Source organism: Petaurus breviceps, unplaced genomic scaffold, assembly GCF_028583685.1.
Source record: "Petaurus breviceps papuanus isolate PSGF00001 unplaced genomic scaffold, PetGlider_PUasm1.0 76, whole genome shotgun sequence".
NCBI lineage: Eukaryota > Metazoa > Chordata > Mammalia > Diprotodontia > Petauridae > Petaurus > Petaurus breviceps.
The window spans coordinates 27,473,637-27,495,041 of record NW_027186473.1 but is presented as its reverse complement, the minus strand read 5'-3'; the positions used below and the strand labels follow the sequence as shown (position 1 = coordinate 27,495,041).

The window sequence follows — 21,405 nt, the reverse complement described above, 5'->3', positions numbered from 1 at the left end:
CTCTCTCTCTCTCTCTCTCTCTCTCTCTCTCTCTCTCTCTCTTTCTTTCTTTCTTTCTTTCTTTCTTTCTTTCTTTCTTTCTTTCTTTCTTCCTTCCTTCCTTCCTTCCTTCCTTCCTTCCTTCCTTCCTTCCTTCCTTTCTTTCTTTCTTTCTTTCTTTCTTTCTTTCTTTCTTTCTTTCTTTCTTTCTTTCTTTCTTTCTTTCTTTCTTTCTTTCTTTCTTTCTTTCTTTCTTTCTTTCTTTCTTTCCTTTCATGCAGAGTGACTGACTGGTCTGGAATCAGGAAGATTTAAGTTCAAATCCAACCTCAAAAGCTTGCTAACTGTGTGGCCTCAGGCAAGCCACTTAAACCTCTCTTTGCCTATATTTCCATTTATAGAATGGGGATAATAACAGCACCTACCTCATGGTTTGGAATGAGGGTCAAATGCGATAATATTTGTAAAACACTTAGCACAATGCTTGGCACATAGTAAGCACTATATAAATGTTAGCTGTTGTTGTTGTTCTTGGTTCTGCCCAAGGTAATGTTCTCAAAATTCTCTGCTTTGGCTTTTTGACAGTTGAGACCTGGGCTGAAGAATGCTTAGGTTCTCTCTATTTTTTTATAGTAAGTTTTAATTGATATGCTTGGTTTTGAAGTGACCTACACTTGTCAGTATTGTCAAACAGTGGTTGAGATCTCTTCCAGCTCTAGATCTACGCTTGGCACCTGTGAGATTCAAATTGACAACATGCGTTGGAGCCTGTGCGCTCACATTTGTTTAAACACTTCAATAGTTGAGAAATAAACATAGTTTATCTCTCCCAAATCCAAGCCAAAGGTAGTTTTGCCTCCCAACTAAACTAAAAATTCTAAATCTGACCCAAAGCCATGGCAGAAATAGCTAGTCCATTTTTCACTCTTCAATGTAGGTAGTGTTTTACTTCTCAGATGATTCAGGTGCAGCAGGGAACTTCCACTGAAGTATTTCCCTCAACAAAGGTGAACAATATCCTACTGCACACCTGAATAAACTATGGTTGTTATGATTTTGATAACTGTGTCACACTTGTTATATGTCTTCCGTGTTTCAGGAGATAAAAAGGACAGATACAGGCTCAACCCTTTAGCAGATGACATTTAGTAAACCAAGACACAGAGAAACAAAATACCCTATAGAAAGAGAGACTCTCCTAAGCTCACTTTGACTGAGGAGAATCTGCTTTCTTCTCTAAAGAATAAGGGACAAGGCAACCTACTGTTCTCAGTGATGGCAGGGGATAATCTATTTTCGATCAATGGGGCTTGTTTGGTGAGGTATCTAGTACTAGGGGTAGAGAAGAGGCACTCAGGAATGTAATGTGACATTTTGTCTTTCATACTCTGACTCTGTTACTGGGAAATTCTGTCATAATGTATGTATGTCTAGTTTCTTGCTGTGTCCATTTCTGCCACATCTGTTAGTCAAATGTCCTGTAGCAACACGAACATTGTCAACAGAGCAGTCAATACACCTAATAGTACCATGGCATGGTTGTCAATGAGAATTGTCCAGGTCTTTCATTTGAGTGGCTGAGCCAAGGGAAATAGGGAAAGAAGGCATATGTGTATGTTTCATAAAAATGACTGCATGTTTGGGGGTTGTTTAAAGTAGTATCTTGTGCTGGAGAAAAATAGTTGATTATTAATGAGGTAAAGAAAGGCATTATTTATAAAAACAACTAAGTAAATTATTTTTACAAATTATATGCTTCCTAGTTCTTGTGAAGAAATGCTGCCTACCCACCTGATGATCTATCAATTAGCAATCCACTTCTGTTAATACTTTAAGTCTTTTAATTGTAAATGCTGCAATTCAGGTGTAGGTAACCCTGACTGGGCCCATTTTCCTGCTCACAAATTTCCCTAATCCCTTTCCAAGGCTAGGTAGAGATCACTGGGGCTAGTCTGTAATTTTCTTTCTGTGTTTTAGAAGTCTGGAATGCCAATAGATTCACTTTTCTTTTAGTAGTGAGAAGAGAAAATGCAACTTAAATAAGATGATGTACAGAGCAAATATATATTCTATAATAGAAAGCAAAGTATAAAAATTTTAACCCACACTGAGGGAAAACCCCAAATTTTTTTAGAAGGTATACTTATTGAAGAACAAGGGTTAAAGGTTTAAAACAATAATGTCATACATATGAATGAAAATTACGATTTAGCAGCAAAATTTGATTTTTTCCTCTAGGCTTATTTTTTTTAATTAACAACATTTATAGCTAGGTCCTGAGAAGTATAAATAAATCCCAAAAAATGGTTGAATTATTCATATGTGTACTGCATATGTGCATGTTTCCATCGGGCTGGGACAATTATCATTTTTACAGAATTGTATATTCAAATAGGGTTCAGTAAGAAAATTTGAGGCCTTAAAAATTATAGTTATGAACCACATTTTTTTAAGATGAAAAATTCAGAAAGCTGTGTCCTTATCTAAAATACTGGTTTGTTGTTTTTTTCTAATCAAAATATTGTTTATTTTGAAATACAGAGTTAGGAACCCCAATTGGCTTGGTAGACTAAAGATAGACTAAAGAAATAGGCACTATTTTCCATTCTAAACTTTTTCTAGTTGGATAAACAGGGAAGGGTATTCCCCATTGATGAGGGATGGTTCCCAATAGATTCAGCAGGAACTCTGATCTTATCTAAGACCAGAACCTGAGATTCAGTCTGGAAAGAATTCAGCTCAGCCTTACTTGGAGTCAGAGTTGAAAAAGTTTATTATATGCTTTACAGTGGGCAAGGATCCTTAGGGGACCTGCAAGTAAAAGGGGGCACAGACTTTTACTTTTAAAGGGTAGGGCTGCCATTGTCAGGGCTGACCGACCGGATGGATGTAAGGGAACCAAGGCTAACTTATGACTTCAGTGCATAGATAGTTTAACTTGGAGATGAGATTTGGGCCAAACAGGAAGCAAGGACAAAGGAGTCTAAAGTTGTTGCCTAGGCAGAGTGTGGATAGGGGGAAGGGGCAGAATTTGAGGCTGGGAAAGGAATTTTACAGACTGGTTTTATAAATTGCTATTACAATTTTACAATACAAATTGCAGTTACAATTGTACAAACTGGTTTTACAAATTGCTGTTACAGATACAGATCCCAAGCACCCCATCACCATGACTGGAATGCTCTTCCTCCCCTTCTCTATTTACCTCTCTGACTTCCTTTAAGTCCCAAATAAAACCCAACTTTTACAGGAATCATTTTCCAACTAGTCTTATTTCCAGTGCCTTCCCTCTGTTAATTATTTCCTATCAAACCTGTGTAATTTGTTTCTTGTATATTTCTTTGCATGTTGTCATCCTCATTAGATTGTAAGCTCATTTCTTACCAAGCTTTAATCATTGAATGGGCATTGCCTCAGTCAAACTGAGATCTGTTAAAGACCTTAGCTTAAAAAGATCAACATTTGCCACCGCATCCAGGAACATTTCCAGTCATCCTAATCTATATCTTGCTACTGGACCCACATGGATCTGGAGGAGAGAAGGAAGCTTGGTAAATTTGTACATCCCTCCTTCACTTAAATCCAATTCACTTGCATGTCACGGCATCACCTCTCTGATGTCATGGTTCTCTTCCAGAATGAAGAACAAACAATAACCCAGGTAATTCTGTAAGACTGTAATTTGCAGAGAAGGTTTTGATATAGTATGACAGAGGGGGTTCTCTCATCAGGATTTCCCTTTACCAGTGAAATCACAGATTAGTCTGTCTTAAGTCTACCCTCAAAGGTAAAGATTTCTTTCACTCAATGTATTCAAAGCAATATCACTCAGGCTTTGAAGGCAGTTATAGTAGGGAAATTCCAAAAAAAACAATGTTCTGGGCAGTGATCACATCATTAGAATAAGTGCACCTTCAGTTTTATGAGTATTTTGAGGGTAACACTATTGGACAGAGTGAAATCTGTACTACCAGTCACTTTTGAAGAATGATTCTATCTGAATAACTCAGCTTTTCAGGTAAGTGAAAGTTTATTTCTTTGAGCAGAAAACTGTAATAATAATAATAGTGATAATAACATTTTTATGTGGAAATCTTTTAAAAATGTATCATGTTGTTTCTTAAGTATATAACACGATTTACTCCTTGATAACTTAGGTTCATTTTCATCAATATTAATTGTACTATGATGCCCTGTTGAGATGATTGTGACTAAATGGGGCTATACTCAATGTTCAACATGGCTGTGATGTTTGAGTTCTTGTGCCTGTGTGTGTGTGTGTGTGTGTGTGTGTGTGTGAGATACTGTGTCTTCTACACTGTTAGATGTCATTTTTTCCCCTGCTGTCAGTGTGCTTGCCCTATGCAACCCCTTTACTGCCCTTCAATGTATAGGCTTATAAATCAGCTAATTAGAATTTTGTGGGAGTAAACACTCTGAGTAAGGGCTTGAAGGGATCTCTGAAAAGTGCATCAATTGTAATAGATAGATTGTGTGATACCTATTTTAGGTGCTCAGAGGCCTTTTTTAAACTCTGTTTTCTTTATTCTGTTCTTGCTAGATCAGGTTGAGGAATAATTATGGCATAGTTTTCAAAAGATTAGTCATGTGACTTTCTTTTTAAACCTTGTATGCCAGAGGTACTGCTGGGATGGCTGTTGAAGAAATATATTGCTGTTGTGGCTGATGTGGAGGAGACAGGCTCTGACCCCCTCATAGCCTTCCTGCTTCTCTCCCTTTTCGTATTTTTACAAGGGGATAGAGAGAAGGGCTTATAACACGCATCAGCTTATAATAGCAACAACAAAAATGGCACCCATCCTAGATTTAGGAAGAAAGGAAGAAAAGCAATATGGCATAATAATATAGGATAGGATAGGATGCTGGAACTGGAATCATTAGGATCTTCGTTGGAATTCCACCTCAAGTACTTACTAGCTGTCACTTAATCTCTTATTTAAGTCACTTAATCTCTATGAGTATAAATTTTCTCATCTGTAAAATGAGGGAAACAGACCCAATAATATCTAAGATCCCTTCCAGCTCCAAATTTATTATCTAATGAGATTGACAGGCAAGCAGGGAGGGAGGCATTAGAAATGACAAAATCAGGTATATGCAAATAGTTTGAAGAATGAACAAAAAATATTTCTTCACTGGTATAGTGAAGCAATCGACCCATGGAACATAAAGGTGTAGTCACCATTAGGAAGCCATTGTTGTCTGTGGACTCTGTGAGACTTTGATGTGGCCTCTTCAGGAATGAATTGAGTAACTTGTCAATAGTTACATCGGTGTTTATAGACTAACCTTAGGAATGCAGTGGCATTTTCTGTCTTTATAATACTGAATCTCAGAAAGATTTCTTTTCCCCTTGCAGATACTTGGAAGAACTACAATTATTATAGCACCTTGTCATTCACCAGTGACAAATACTATCATGATTTTGATAAAGAAGCTACCACAAATTTCACAGAAATGAGTCAGAAGATAGAAACAATGGTAAGTTAGAATCTTTTCCCCTCTGTCACTTTGATTCACTTTGATTTACAGCAATACAATTAATATTGATAAGTCACCTGAACTGACCTCTCTCCCTGGCAAGGCTAAAATGATTGGCCATTCCACTTGTCTCCTTCCTTTCACTTTTCCTTTTCACTGATGGGGGGATGATGCCCAACTGGGCTGCATAGCTGAGAGTTGTTAAAATTTGATTATGAGAGTGAAATTTATTTCTTTATTCCAAACTTTCTGAATTTCTTTCCCATATTGGGACAGAACTCTCAAGTTTCAGAATGTCCAGACAAAGGGCTGATTAAAAAATAAAAATGTAAGGATATATGTGGAGTCAGAAGACCTAGATTCACATCCTGGCTCTAATATTTACTACCTATGTCACCCTGGGCAAGTCATTAAAAATCTCTGGGTTTCAGTTTCTTTTTTTTGGAAGGGCAATTGGGGTTAAGTGACTTGCCCAAGGTCACACAGCTAGTAAGTGTTAAGTCTCTGAGTTTGGATTTGAACTCAGGTCCTTCTGACTCCAGGGCCAGTACTCTATTCACTGCGCCACCTAGCTGCCCCTGTGTTTCAGTTTCTTTATCTGTAAAATGAGGGTATTGGATCTAGATGACCACTCTGGTCTCTTCTAGCTCTAAGCTGGTGATTCTATGACCCTTCAGAATCAACCAATCAACAAGTATTTGTCAAACTACTGTGCGCTAGGTACCATGTGGTAGGCAATGATGATATAATGACAAAATGAAACAATCTCTTCTCACAAGGAGCTTACATTCTGTTGTGGAGGAGGGGAGGAGGAAACAGCATATAAATAAACAAATAAAATTGTGTAAAACACAAGGTAAATATTATGGAGATCATTAGCAAGGCAGGGTGGGGGTGGGAAATAAAGAAATGCTTCATGTAGAAAGTGTCAACACTTGAGCAGAATTCTTTTTTTTTTTCTTTTTGGAGGGGGGGAAGGCAAGGCAATTGGGATTAAGTGACTTGCCCAACGTCACATGGCTGGTAAGTGTTAAGTGTCCAAGGCCATATTTGAACTCAGGTCCTCCTGATTCCAGGCCACTGTGCCACCTAGCCGCCCCACTTGAGCAGAATTCTGAAGGGAATAAGGAATTCTAAGAGGCAGTAGCAGAAAAAGTGATCTTAGAATGGGGGACCTACAGAAATTACTCCTGTCAGTGCAGCTAAGTGTTGTGGTAGATAGAGAGCTGGACTGGAGTCAGGAAACCTGAATTAAATCATATACTTACTAGCTGTATGACCCTGAGTAAGTCACTTAACTGCTATCTGTCTCCATTCCTCTATCTATTAAAATAGGATCATAATACTACCTGCTTCCCAGAGTTTGTGTGAGGATAAATCAGATAATACTTGTAAAATACTTTGCCAGCCTTAAAACATTAGTATAACCTGATCCTTTGATGTTTCTGCATTTCCATTTTTCTTTCAAGATACCTTTCATGGGATCATAGATTTAGAGTTGAAAGGGACCTTTGCAACAAGGTAGTATAACCCCCTCATTTACTGGTTGAGAAATGGGGATTGTTAATAGAGCACCGACCCCAGAGTAAGGAGGACTTGAGTTCAAATCTGTCCTCAGACACTTAACACTTACTAACTGTATGAACTTGGGCAAGTCACTTAACCCCAAGTGCACTGCCCTCCTCACTCCAAAAAGCAAAAAAGAAAAAAAAACAAACCTAACCCCCCCCCCTTCGAAAAAACAAAAAACAAACCCAGAGAATTGGGGATTGCAAGAGCTTAAGTGATTTGCCCAACAGTAAGTAACAGAGCTAAGAGTCTAAACCAGGTCATCTGACTCCAAATCTGGCCTTCCTTCCATGCTGCTTTGCCATAGTCCTCTTTCTACATGGAATGGTCAAGGGCAGAGGTTATCATGACAGCATGGTGTAACAAGTCTTGAGTTTGAATTGTGACCCTGGCACCCATTGCTTAGGGGTGCCCAGAGCAAGTCACTCCAACTCCATGAGCTTCACTTTCTTGATCTGAAACTCTAGGAGGAGAATGCTTACAGTGTCAATCTCTCAGGGGCGTTGGGAGGAACGTAATTTGTCAGCTGCTTGAGAAGTATGGATTATTATGTTGGTAAACCTGGCAGGAAGGCAGGTGGCACTGATATGCCAAAGTGTGAATACAAAGTCCAAAGGTGTATGGTTCTTGGTAACAGCGCTGACCTCAGAATATTCTAAAATAAAAATGATTTGTCTAGTTCTAATTTTATGGGAGTACTTCCAATGACTATCGAGGTATGGAAGTATATTATGAGTAAGGCATGGTTTATTATTCAATATATTGTGGGACAGAGCAGCTAGGTGGTTCAGTGGACTTGGGCTTGGAATTGGCAATTGGAAAGATTCATTTTCATGAGTTCAAATCCAGCCTTAGACACTTACTAGTTGTATGACCCTGGATAAGTCACTTAACCCTGCTTGCCTCAGTTCCTCCTCTGCAAAATGAGCTGGGGAAGGAAATAGCAAACCACTCTAGTATCTTTACAATAAAACCCTAAATAAACCCCTAAATGAGATCACAGAACAACTCAACAACAATGAAGTATTGCAGGATAGATTTTTTTTTTTCAAGTTCCTAAATCCTGGAACAGTTCCTGATGGAACTATAAAAATTCCTATAAGGAGAAATACAGTGAGAGTTGATTGTCATCTGGCTCCTTCCAGTGGCTGGTCTGGAAGATGCTCCAGATGCTCATCCTTAAACAGCAGGGAGCATCTTCATAGGGAAGAGTGACAAAGCACACTTTAAAACAAGTGAAAATTATAGCAGTGGAGTTGAACTTCTAAGTCTGATGACTTCTAGCCATCATCACACCAAACCAGGGGGAACATTGCCCTTGACTGATGGTCTGTAGGATAACTAGAATTTTTCCTGGGGGAGGAAAGAATAAGATGTCATGTATTGACTACTAGAGTAGGGAAGGTGACTTATAGCCTAGCGTTAGCAGGGTTTGGTACTGGCAGTAAGGTGCTTACGATCCCTTTTATGTACCATATGCAACAGCAGAGGGAGCTGTGGGGAAATGGCAAGCACTCTTTATCTCTTGGATAGCTTGCAGCCTGCATTCACTGAACTACTGTTGACAGCGTATGTGGACATAGAAGGTGTTTAACAAAGGCTTGTTGATTGATTTTAAGACTGGTAGCACTCCTCTTTTAGTCTAAAAGTGTGACGTGCACAGGTGCATTCGTGTGTGCATGTGTGTGTGTGTGCGCGTGTACATTTTTTAATTACCCCTCACCCACAAGGAGAAAACTTTCTATGTCAAAGTTGGAATTCTTGATATCCTATCAGATCCAAATTGATTTTCCGTTAAATAGACATAGGAATATCTTAGTATCCATTTTTGGATTTTTTTTGGAGGCAAATTTGGAAGCAAAAAAAGCAGTAAAAAGGTCACAGGCTTTTCTTGGGGGATGTACTATGTTAAATTGCTTTTTTTCCCCTCATAATTGTAGAATCCAACTTTCAAGTTCAATTAAGTTCAAGCGTGGAATCTTAAAAGCAATTTGCAATGGTAGAGATTAGCAAAAGCAAATTGTTTCCATTATCTATCAGTAGCATGAAATAATTAGAATTTAAGAACAAGGCAAATATAAATTCATCAATTCAATTCATTTAAAAAAAACATTTACTAACTTTCTTAAAAGGACTAGGGGAGGTCCTGGGGATACAAAGGTTAATTAAAAAAAGACATGGTTTCTGCCCTCAGTTTAATAGGGGAATACAATTAATTGATCAATTAAGTATTTTATTATGGTTCAATAGGAATATAAAATGAATACAATTAAGTAGATCTAAGTTAGAATGTGATGTGACAAAGAACAGATAGAGGCAAGGTGATTTAGGAAAATTTGGAGGGAATGAATGAATGATTAAATATTATTTATTAAGCAATTAATATGTGTCAAGAAATGGGCTAATCCTGAGGCTAAAATACAAAAGCAAGAGAACCCTAGCCTTAAATAAGCTTACATTTTAGTGAGGGAGAAAAAAGAGAATAATGGGTTGAAGAAAAGAGTTATGACCAGGAAGTCACAGATATGGTTAATGGAACAATAGAGCATTCCACTAAAACACACTTTCCAGAGGTTATTTGATTACATTTCTTAGAGAAAGAGGTGGGAAGTGGGAGTATAGGTGTAGCAGTGTTATTTGGGTCAGGCTAAAAATAATGTGGTGTGAAGATGAGGGTGCTTGGTTTCTAAGAGATGAGGGAATTCATATTTAACTGGGAAAGAATCAGGAAAGCTTCATAGTGACACCCAACTAAGCCTTGAAACAAAGAAGGGGATTTTAATACGTAAAAATGTGAAAAATGTGGTCTCTAGGCATGGAGGATGGCCCTAAATAAATGCACAGATGTAAGAGAACACTGGATATTGTCAGAACAATAATAGTGTTCTAGTTGGATAAGAACAGAGAGTGCACAAAGGAAGGTAGGCCTGGAAAGACAGAGTAGAAATTGATTCTGTGAGGTCTTACATGTCAGGTAAGGACTTTATACTTTATCCTTGTAGGCAGCTACAAAGTCATAGAATCTCAGAGTTGGAAGGCAACCATAAAGGTTGTTGATTTTGACCCATAGCTAAATGAGAATCCCCTCTATAATTTACCTCCTAAGTGGTCATTCAGCCTTTGCTTGAAGACTTTTAGTGAGGGGGAATCCACTACTTCTCAAGGAAACCCATTCTACATTTGGATAGCTCTGTTAGGAAGTTTTTCTTCATCTACTTTTATCCTCTTGGTCAGAGTAGAACAAATCTAATCCTTCCACATGACAGTGCTTCAAATATTTGAAGCTCCCCTTAAGTCTCCATGTTCCCCCCAAATCTTCTCTTCTCCAGGTGTCTGATTAAGGAGGTTCAGGATTCTCATGAATGGAACACTCAACACTTCAAAAGATCCAATATAGTTTATTTAGAATATAGATGAATGGGAAGGAAACTGGAGATAACAGAGTAAAAGGCTTAGGAATAGTAAGATAAGAGCAACTATGATTAATACACATATATTAATCATAGTTATATATGTATGTATATACATATGTATTTACAACCATCACCGATGTGGGGAAGCACCAACACCTGACCGCACAAGCTGGGGAGGCTCAGGTACAGCCATCAGGGTCTTGCTTGGGAGGGTCCCAGGCAGGACATCTCCTCCATGAGTGAGATTCCAAATTGGGGTCTGAATCTTACAGTTTAAGTAGCGCTGAGAACAAAGAAGGCATACTGCCAGGTGTTTTTAGCAAGTATCGTATCTTGTGTGAGGCCTGGAATGGAGACCAATCCCTCCAAGGCTCCCCCAGGAACGATGTTTCCTTGGAATGGCTAATTCCAGGAGTTGGACAGTTATCACATCTCTTCTCAAGGACGTGGCTGGGGTCCCAGGAGAGGAGCAGGCCTCACATTCTCAGGATCCTCTGTTCCCAAACACCCTGGGCGTAATAGAAAGGTCATATTGAGTTGAGGCCTTGGTTTGTATAATCTTATTCCTCACAGAGGGGCTTACCTTGCCCCTCCACCAGGCTAATCTTTTCCAATTCCTTCAACTGATCTTCATGCAACATGAACTCAAGGTTCTTCACCATCCTGGTTGCCTTCCTCTTAATGATCTTGATTTATGAATGTTCTCCCTGAAATGTAGCACTCAGAACTGAGCTTAGTACTTTTTTTTTGTTTTTTGCTTTTGGGAGGGCAATTGGGGTTAAGTAACTTGCCCAAGGTTACACGGCTAGTATGTTTTTTTTGTGTGGGTGTTAAGTGTCTGAGGCCAGAACCAAACTTGGGTCCTCCGGACTCCAGGGCCAGCGCTTTACTCACTGTGCCACCTACCCACCTCAATGTGTTTTTTTTGTTTTTATTTTTGGAGGGGCAATTGGGGTTAAGTGACTTGCCCAAGGTCACACAGGTAGTTTTTGTGTTAAGTGACTGAAGCCAGATTTGAACTCAGGTCCTCCTGACTCCAGGGCCAGGGCTCTATTCACTGTACCACCTAGCCACCCCCTGAGCTTAGTACTCTGTATGTGGTCTCACCATGGCAGAAAACATCGAAACAGAACCCAGAAGAGCTCCCTAGTCTTGGACCATTATGCTCTCTGTCTCTCTCATTTTCTAAAATTAGCTCATTAGCTTTGTTGGCTCTCTATTCTCAACAGTCAGATACTGAGGGTCGAGGAAGGATAATGAGGTGGGCAGAACTGGACATCTAAAGTTACTGAAGGATTGGGATATTTCTCTGCATTGACTCAGTTTAAGAAGGGGCAAGGTAGAGGGAAGAAAAAAAATAAATTTATGTTATAATTTTATTATATATTTAAAAGGAATAGCAAGTTATACATATTTCATGTGCAATTATCTTTTTTTATTATAGTATGTTGTGGAAAGCTGTTTTTATTCCATAAATTAAAAATAAAATAAAATTTAAAAAACAAAAAGCAAAAAATTAAAAAATAAAAATAAATTTTGGGGAGGGAGAAGGAAGGGAGGAAATTAAAACTTTTGGAAGTGAATATTGAAAACTAAAAATAAATAATTTAATAAAAAGATCAGCTCTAACCAGAAAAAAGAAAACATAACAAAAATTGTCCATTTGAACTTGTAAAAAAAAAGATGGGGCTGTGCAAAGTTGCCCTGAAGTAATTAATTCCCAAGGCTGTAATTGTTGCTTATCAGGAGGCACCTAGAATTGTGGCTGCCAATGTTTTTATCATCTGAAACTGATAATGCTTCTATCATCTCTGAATGTGTTTTTTTTTTTCTCTCTCTGACTATGGTAGTGTGGGTCTATTCCTACCTCTTTCTTCCTTGTTTTAGAGCAGAGGTTCTCCACCTGGGGTCTTTGAATTTTCTAAACAAAGTATTTTCTAATGTAATTGGTTTTCTTTGTAATTCCATACATTTTGCAATATTATTCTGAGAAGACGTCCATTGGTTTCACCAGACTGCCAAAGGGGTATCTGAAACACAAAGATTAGCAACCCCTGCCCTAGCATTATTCCATAACCAATTATTCCCAAGGCAGGTTCAGAGTTGAATGAAATGTGCAAACCTTGTTCAGAATGACCCAGTGAATTCTCTGTGATGTGATATGTGTGCCAGTGTCTTCTTATTAACATTCTGAATGTTTCTGAAACAGGTTAAAAATGCATTTTATCAATCCAGTTTAAGGAGAGAATTCATCAAGTCCCAGGTTATTAAGTTCAGGTATGTGAATATAAAAAATTTTCCTTTGTATATAAAGATAGATGTCGATGTAGTCATTAGCATGTGTTTGTGTTGGAATATTTTTATAATAGTGATGTTGTGTTCTTATATGTCATTCACACCCTCTAACTCCAATATCATGCATTCATTCTATGAGTTACTTGTCGGAGGTATGTTCTATGGTAACAGCAGATTTTTAATTTTTTTTAATAAAGCAATCAGTGTTAAATAACTTGCCCAAGGTTACACAGCCAGTTATTTTGTGTGGGTGTTAAGTATCTGAGGCCAGAACTGATCCCGGGTCCTCCTGACTCCGGGGCTGGCACTCTTACTGTGCCACCTAGCCTCACCTTAATTTTTTTTTAATTATTAGTGAAGCTAAGTATGAAAGTTATTGCAGTGTGACAGCAAGCTCTCCCTCTTCATCTCCACCTCCAGGTTTCACTGGCTTCCTTCAATTCCTAGCTAAATCCTACCTCCTGCAGGAAACTTTCTTGATCCCCCTTATTTCAATCTATTGTTTAGTATTTTCAGTCATGTCCAACTCTTTGTGACCCTATTTGAGGGTTTCCTTTTTTTTTTTTTTTGCTTTTTGGAGGGCAATTGGGGTTAAGTGGCTTGCCCAAGGTCACATGGCTAGTTTTTGTGTTGTGTCTGAGGTCATTTTTGAACTCAGGTCCTCCTGACCCCAGGGCCAGTGCTCTATTCACTACACTACCTAGCTGCCCCTGGGGATTTTCTTTGCAAAGGTACCAGAGCAGTTTGCCATTTCCTTCTCCATCTCATTTTACAGATGAGGAAACTGAGGTAAACCACCTAACTACACCCCTTATATCTATTGATTATTTTCAATTTTTTCCTGTCTATGGCTCTTTTGTACAAAATTGTTTGCAGGTTGTTCCCCACACTAGACTGGGAGCAAACTGAGAGCAGAGACTCTTACCATTCTTCATATCCCCGGCATTTAGTACAGTACCTGGTGCCTAGTAGGCTCTTAATAAATATTTGTTGATTAACTGACTGCCTGAAAGACAACTGGAATTGGAGTCAGATAACCTGGCTTCTAATATTAGTTCTATGACATGGTACAGTGGAAAGTGGCAGCTAGGTGATGCAGCAGATAGAGAATCAGGCCTGGAATCAGGAAGACTCATCTTTCTGAGTTCAAATCTGGACTCAGACACTTAGTAGCAGTGTGACTTTGGGCACATTACTTAACTCTGTTAGCCTCAGTTTCCTTATCTGTAAAATGAGCTGGAGAAGGAAATAGCAAACGATTCTGGTGTCTTTCACAAGAAAACCCCAAAAGAAATTACAAATAGTTGGACATGATGGAAATGACTGAACAACAACACCTTGGAAAGAGCATTGACTCTGAAATCAGAGGAATGAGGTTCAGATACTGCTTCTGAGGCTGACCATGTGTGTGACTTTGGGACAAATCATTCCGCTTTCCTAGCCCTTAGTATCTCCTCTATAAATTGAAGGTGTTGGGTTAGTGGACTTTGACGATCTTTTCCAGCTCTAAATCTGTGATCCTGTAACCTGGCTTAATATTGATCCAGAAAATAATCTAGCACTCATTTATTAGTCAAATGAATAAGGAAACAAAAGAAGGCACCAAAAAGCAATAGCATTGTGTAGGGGAAAGAGCAAAGGACTTGGATTTCAATCCTAACTTCCAAATGAATTAACTACGTAACTTTAGGTAGATCCCTGTCTGTTCCATCATGTGCCTCAGTTTCCTTGCCTGTAAATTACATTTGGACTATGTCTTTCATAGGATTTCTCTGAGGGCTAAATGAAATAATGTCTGCTATGGTGCAACCATAAAGTACCATATAGGTGTTAGCTGTTAGTATCATTACAACCTTTATTTGCTTTCTGAATTTTTTGTCTTGCTTTCATTTTGTTTTGTTTTGTTTTGTGCCCTGCATAGTCCTCAGGATCCCGGAGTGGTGGCCCACATGCTGATGGTTTTTAGATTCCCCTCTACACAGAGTCCTGAATCCATAAAAAAAACAATTCAACGTGTGCTGCATAAGAAACTCCAACATGCAACTGGGCCCCCCAAAGTAGACCCTTCGTCAGTTGTGATTACAAGCAAGTTTTCCAATTTTCTGCAATTTACTTTTCTTGCAAAGAGCAGTATTAATGTGGATTTGGGGCATTTTTCTTTCCTTTCCTCCCCTTCTTGTATAGTCTAACCAGCTCCTAAAATGAGACTGCATAGTACCCTCATACTTCCAACATAGGACAGGGCTTAATGCTGCTTTTCAGCTTCTAAAGACAAAAGCATCTGGCAGAGTATCCTTCTCATGATGTTTGGTAAGATTATCATGTCCATCATCCATATAAAATTACTAGAAACAGGACAAGGGAATCTTCTCTCCTCTCTCAAGCTACTATGGGTTCTTCTGAAGTTGTAGTATGTGATAAGTACTTCATCCTCTCCATCTCCCTTCTCAAATAAATGCAGTATTGCTATACAAGGCATTGCATATGTAATATACATACACATACACATACATATACATATATGCATACATACATATATACACACATACATGCATATATAAACACACATATATAAATAGGGACTAGACCCATGATTTCATTGGTATAGGAAACTCCAAGGTAAGAAAGTTTCTTCTAACAATGCAGGTCAATATCTTCTTTAAAATTCTTTACAACAAAATTTACCTAGGTCACTTAGAAGCTAAATGACTTACCCAGTGACATACAGCCAGTATGTGTCAGAGGCAGAATTTAAATCCATGTCATCTTCCTGTCTTCCCAGATAGTTTTCTAGTCATTCACTATACCACACTGCCCTCTTCCTTCTTTCTCTCCTCCTCTTCCTCTCTCTCTGTCTTTCCTTTCTCCCCCTCTCCCTGCTTCTCTCTCCTTTCCTTCTTCACTTGTGTGCATGTGTATACATGAAGTGCAGTATTAATATGCTCCCTTGATCCTTGTCTGGCACTTAGCCAGCATTTTTGCTATGGGCTGGGCACTTTGGTAAGAACTGGGAAGACAAATGTAAACAGAAGGAGCTTATGATGTTTCAACAGATTTGAAATTCACTTAAATGTGATGGATCTTAAATTATTTCAGATTAAGGAAAGACCAAATTGAAGAAGTCACTATTTCCTTAGTCACATTGTAGTAGAAACAGAACTTCCAGGGAGACAAGAAATATGGCTTCTACTCCTAGCTCTGATGTAAATTAGCTGTGTGTCTTGGGAAAGTTACTTTGACTTCTCTGGGCCTCAGTTTTTTTCTCCCATAAGAAAGGTAAATTTGGCCTAAATGTCCTAAAACTGCTTTTTGTTCTATAATTTATGTTGCAATTAGTGTGTGGTTTGGGGAAATACTTTATTCCTTTGGGTGAAACATTGAGAAATCACATGGCTTGCCAGATGAGCACCATTAGAAAGTTCTGATGGAAAACCCTGTCATACAAGTATTACATTTTCTAAACAAACATGGGCTTCTTATATTAGATAATGTCATTGGATTTGTACCTGGAAGGAACCTTACAGGCTTATAGATAATTTAATTACCCCCACACACCATTTTTTTTACAGGTAAGGAAACTGAGGCTGAGAGGGAAATTTAATTGTGTAATTTCACACAGATGATAAATATTTAGTTTACTCAAAAATAGGTTCTCTGACTCTAAATGAAATGCCTTTTCCATAGTACCATGGTATGCCATGCTGCCTCTCACACTAATAGCTCACATTGAGAGGTTGCTTTCCAGTTTACAAAATATTTTATCTACATTATTTCATTTGAACTTCACATTTGAACAACTCTATGAAGTGCATAGTGAGTCAGTCTTCACGATGAGGTAGTTTAAGTTGCAATTCTGATAAGGTCTGAGTAAATATTTTTGCCTCTAATCAGAAGGAACCTTCATCTGTGGCTACTTTTCTTGGGAATTCTTATGTTAGACATATTTATATTGACTACAGGCTATAGTTTTGTGGGGCAGGCCCAATTTCAAGAAAATAAAGTGGACTTTTAATCAAATTTTGCAAAAAAAGGAGTATTCACCAGGATCTTAGTCCCAGCTCAGAAAATGTCACTATCCACATATACCTCTATGATCATGAGAAGGTGACTTGAGCTTACAGGTCCTCATATTTGTGATGTTACTGGTGACAGGAGTTCCATAAAAGGTAGGTTCCCTAAACCCAAATTCCAGGGATCTAAAGAAATCTAGGCTCTGTTTTTTCATTCTAGATTTTCCAAGGTCCCAAAATATGTTATAGACACAGAGACCAAGAGGTAATTGATTTCAAAGGGTTTGTAAGATTTCCCAGATTTTTCCCTCCCACTCTCTCCAAAGCAGGGGTTATTTCTTCTACCTGTGGGTACCCTGAGTTAGCATATCTTATGGATGCTGAAAACCTACTGGGACCAGGAATAAGGGAGTAACTAAAATGCCTACTTACTATTCCTTCCACTAAAATGACATCTGAGACGCTGTGACTAGGTCCTCCCAGCTACAAGGATACATATAGTAACTTTAGGAAGAAACTGTATTTCTGAATTGAACTGCCAAATTGTAGCCTTTGACTAATCATATGAGCCTTGCTACATCCAGCTGATGTTTCTTTCTTTCTTTCTTTTTTTGGAATGGGGAAGGCAAAGCAAATGGGGTTGAATTACTTGCCCAAGGTCACAGCTAGTAAGTGTGTCAAGTGTCTGAGGCTGGGATTTGAACTCAGGTCCTCCTGACTCCAGGGCCTGTGCTCTATTCACTGCACCACCTAGCTGCCCCCCAGCTGATGTTTCTTAAAAATGTAAATTAACCTATCAGTCAGCAATACGCCTTTACCAAAGTACCTACTATCAGCTTTATTCTTAACTTACATGATAATTCCTGGTATACTTTATCATTTAATTTCTGTGTGAAGTTTATTCAGTAGTGGCCTTTAGCAAGTTAGCTTTAAGTTTTTCTGATCTGCAGCTTCTCTGTGAAGAAATCAGAAGATATATATATATATATATAATCAGTTGCTATGAAATAACATTTGAAGGCATTTTTAGAAGCTCTTTTTTCAGGACACCTATAGGGGATGATATTGTAAGAGTACGCTATAACATACTACCTTTACAACAGTTCTTACATGCAAACGCTTCTTTCCACTCACACAGCTGCCACCTAAGTTCAGGCTGTCCTCGTTTCTCACTTAGATTACTGCAATAGCCATCTAATTGGTCTCTCTGCCTGCAGGCTCTTCCCACTCCATCCTACCCTACATATTGTTGCCAAGTAATTTTCTTTAAGTGTAGATTTGATGAGGTGATTCTCTTACTCAACAAACTCCAGTGGCTTCTTATTGCCTCTAGGATAAAATATAAACTCCTTTGTTTAGCTTTTAAAGCTCCATACCACCTGGCTTCAATCTATCTTTCTAGACTGATAGGACATTACTCCCACTTTCACATTTGGGAATCCAGCCAAACTGGCCTTCTCTGCTTCTCAAAAATGGCACCCTCCACCTCCCAGCTCCATGCTTTCATGTTAGTCATTTAATGTGCCTAAAACGGGTTCCTTCCTCACCTTTGCCTCAGCATCTTCTTCTTTTAAGATGCAACTCAGGCAACATCTCCTGCATGAAGCCTTTTCTAATTTCCCTAAATGCTAATGTCCTTCTTCCCATACTGCCTTGTGTTTAACTACTTTTTATACTTGCATTTATTCACCTTATATTTACTTTGTATATATTTATACATGTGTTTATTGTTTAGCCCATTAGGATATAAACTCCTCGCAGGCAGGGATTGTTTCATTCTTTGTACATAATTATATCCTCGAATAGTGCCTAGTACAGTGTCTAGCATAGAGTGGGTAAATAAATTCTTGTTGATTTATTGACTTACAATTCTGTTTCTTTGATTCTTACATATGTATTTTAAAAGAAGTTTATGTTCCTTAACCAGAAAAAATAAGCAAAGTATACAGTTGCCTTCCACATAACAGATTCCAGATAGTTTTTATCACTTGGTCTTTGACTTACAATGGAAGGTTTATTAGATATTCAACATTTCCAAGTAAACCCAGAGTAACTAGATGTGGTACAATGGAAGTCTGATGTCATTTTGCTCTATGTTTCTGTGTATTTCAGATATCAACAAGACAGAAACGGACAAATATTTGAGTAACTGTAAGTTCAAGTTATTTATTAAAATCATTCAATAGAATTGTCTTAACATAAAACAAAATTTAAAGATGTACAGATTTCTTTCTTTGAATTAGGCCTAGCTTTGGGATGTTATCTTAAGTACAGGATAGGTAGTTGCTCAGATTTGTTGTTCTTCTTGTAAGTAATCAGAAACAATTTGGTTTAGGAGTATAGTGTCACTAGACAGAGCTATATGCATGTGTGAGGGCATCAAAGCACGGTGTTGACATCATGGAGTGACTTCACTTACTAAGAAATTCTGTCATGATCCAGACTATGATTGGGTTGACTGATGTGATTTCCATTCCAGTTAATTATCCTCTCCACAATTATTGTGAGTCTATAGAATTTGGAATGAATGCTGGATTTGACATCTTTACTCCACTATGTGGGTGGTATTTTTTCATACTCATAAAGAGTTATTTTTAGGAGTATCTTTGGAGAGAACACAGCATCATGTCTTATCATTGATAGGGATAGGAAGCAGACCTATAATTTCATTGGCATAGGGGAGAGAGATCCATTTTTCATCTCTTTGTGTGATGCAGGATGGTACTTTCTCTGCAATTTATAGTCTCAGAGAACAGTCAAGATCACTGAACGGTTAAACAACTTTTGACCCAAATCACATAGGTAGCAAGTGCCTGAGGTGGGATTTAAACCCGGTTTTTTCCAAGTTCTGAGGCTAACTTTCTTGCCATTGTTCTATGTTCCCAATTAAGAGTTTAGCCCCTATATAACTAGCAAGTATTATTCTAAGGCCCTGGGAGGGCAGGGAAGGTAGATAAACTATTAAATAGGCAGCCCTATTATATACTATTGCAAACATTCTCTGAAAAATGATTTAACAGTGGGGCTGTGAATTAACATCCTTGTTATATTTCTGGACCACCCTTGCCCCCTGAAATATAGAGTCCCCATACTAGGATTTAATCCCATACTCCCATAGCTGTTGCCATTTTAAATGCTTTCAATTGAACATCTAAAGGCCTCAAATAAATCCTTGTAGTCACCCTAAAATTCTAGATCTACACATCTCTCCCACTTCAGTTCCCCATACTTTAGCTCAGTGATTCAGAAAGTGTTTAATAGGTGAGGAATTACATCATATTAACACACTCTGCCTAAAAGCTGGTCTTCCTTCCGTTGCCATGGCAGGTATCAGAGTCAGGGAGATGGGCAAGCTCTTTTCACATGATATTAGTAGTTGGGCATATTGGTTGCTTTTTATAACATTATATCTAAGATAGTGTGTGTATGGGGGGAGCAAACAAATTCTAAGAATCTTTATTGTCCCTCCAGAACAAAACAACAATAGAGCAAAAACAAAACAAATTCTTAGACAGTAGCACATGAAAGAGTAAAGTTACCACGTTCAAAAATGAAGAAAAACTAACAGCCCCTTCTCTTTGTGACAGGCTGCGGGACACGGATGGGTGCAAGCTTTGGCACAAGTGACAGGATAGTTGGAGGACAAGAAGTGGTGCAAGAAGGTGAATGGCCCTGGCAGGCCAGTTTGCAGTGGAATGGTGTTCATCGTTGTGGGGCAACCTTAATCAATGCCACGTGGCTTGTCAGTGCTGCTCATTGCTTCAGAAAGTAAGTTCAGTGACTCCCTTTGGAATTGAGTGAGTGAGAAAGGAGTCGGGGATGGTTTCTGAAAAGAGGGGAGATCATTTTGAAGCCTGGATGAATTAAAATTAGATGTATTTTTAAAAGAACTTCTTTATCTGAAGAGGGACTACAGGATGGAAATAAAAATAGATTTGATACAAATTCATGGATGATTAATTGTCAGTGGCTTGTCAATTAAAACTAGGATGTCTTGGGGACATTTGTAACCATTGATGTTAATAGAAGAGGCAAACCTAAGCTCCCCCAGATCTGTTGGTACTATCAGAAGAGACAGACAGCTGAATAGAATATGAATTCAAAGCTGGTAACTGGGATAAAGCAAATAGGGCTTTGGTTTAGGATGCTGGCTGGCATGGGGTGGGGGGAGGGCATGCTTCCTTCAACTCAGTGCCTCATCTTCCATGGAGTTTTAGGGTTCAACAAACTTAGAGACACCCTATGGAGAATGGTTTACATTTTCCTCAGTGACTGCACCCACACTTTAACTCTCCTCAATGTTGTTGAGCTCACTTCTTTTCATCAGATTTTTCTCTGACACCAAGGTCATACAGTAGGTAGAATTCTGGGCAAGGAGTCAAGGCCTGAGTTTAAATTTAGCCTTAAGACATTTACTAGCTGTGTGACCCTGGGCAAGTCACTTAAGCATTATCTGCTTCAGTTTCCTCAGCTATAAAATGGGGATAATAATAGTACCTCTCTTCTAGGATTATTGTGAGGATCAAATGAGATATTTGTAAAGTGGTTAGCACAATGCCTGCCACATAGTAGATGCTTAATAAATGGTTGTTCCTTCCTTCCTTCCTTCCTTCCTTCCTTCCTTCCTTCCTTCCTTC

At 38.5% G+C, this 21,405-nt stretch overlaps 1 protein-coding gene across 1 annotated transcript in view; it reads left to right on the top strand.

The window, feature by feature from the left end:
- The window catches only part of LOC138175059 (transmembrane protease serine 11E-like), a 67,510-nt gene that overhangs the window by 38,505 nt on the left and 7,600 nt on the right, over positions 1-21,405 (top strand). The window contains exons 3-7 of the mRNA XM_069105341.1: positions 5,360-5,481; positions 12,673-12,740; positions 14,680-14,843; positions 18,881-18,919; positions 20,356-20,536. Coding sequence (XP_068961442.1) covers positions 5,360-5,481; positions 12,673-12,740; positions 14,680-14,843; positions 18,881-18,919; positions 20,356-20,536 — 574 coding nt within the window. The remainder of the gene's footprint in view (positions 1-5,359; positions 5,482-12,672; positions 12,741-14,679; positions 14,844-18,880; positions 18,920-20,355; positions 20,537-21,405) is intronic.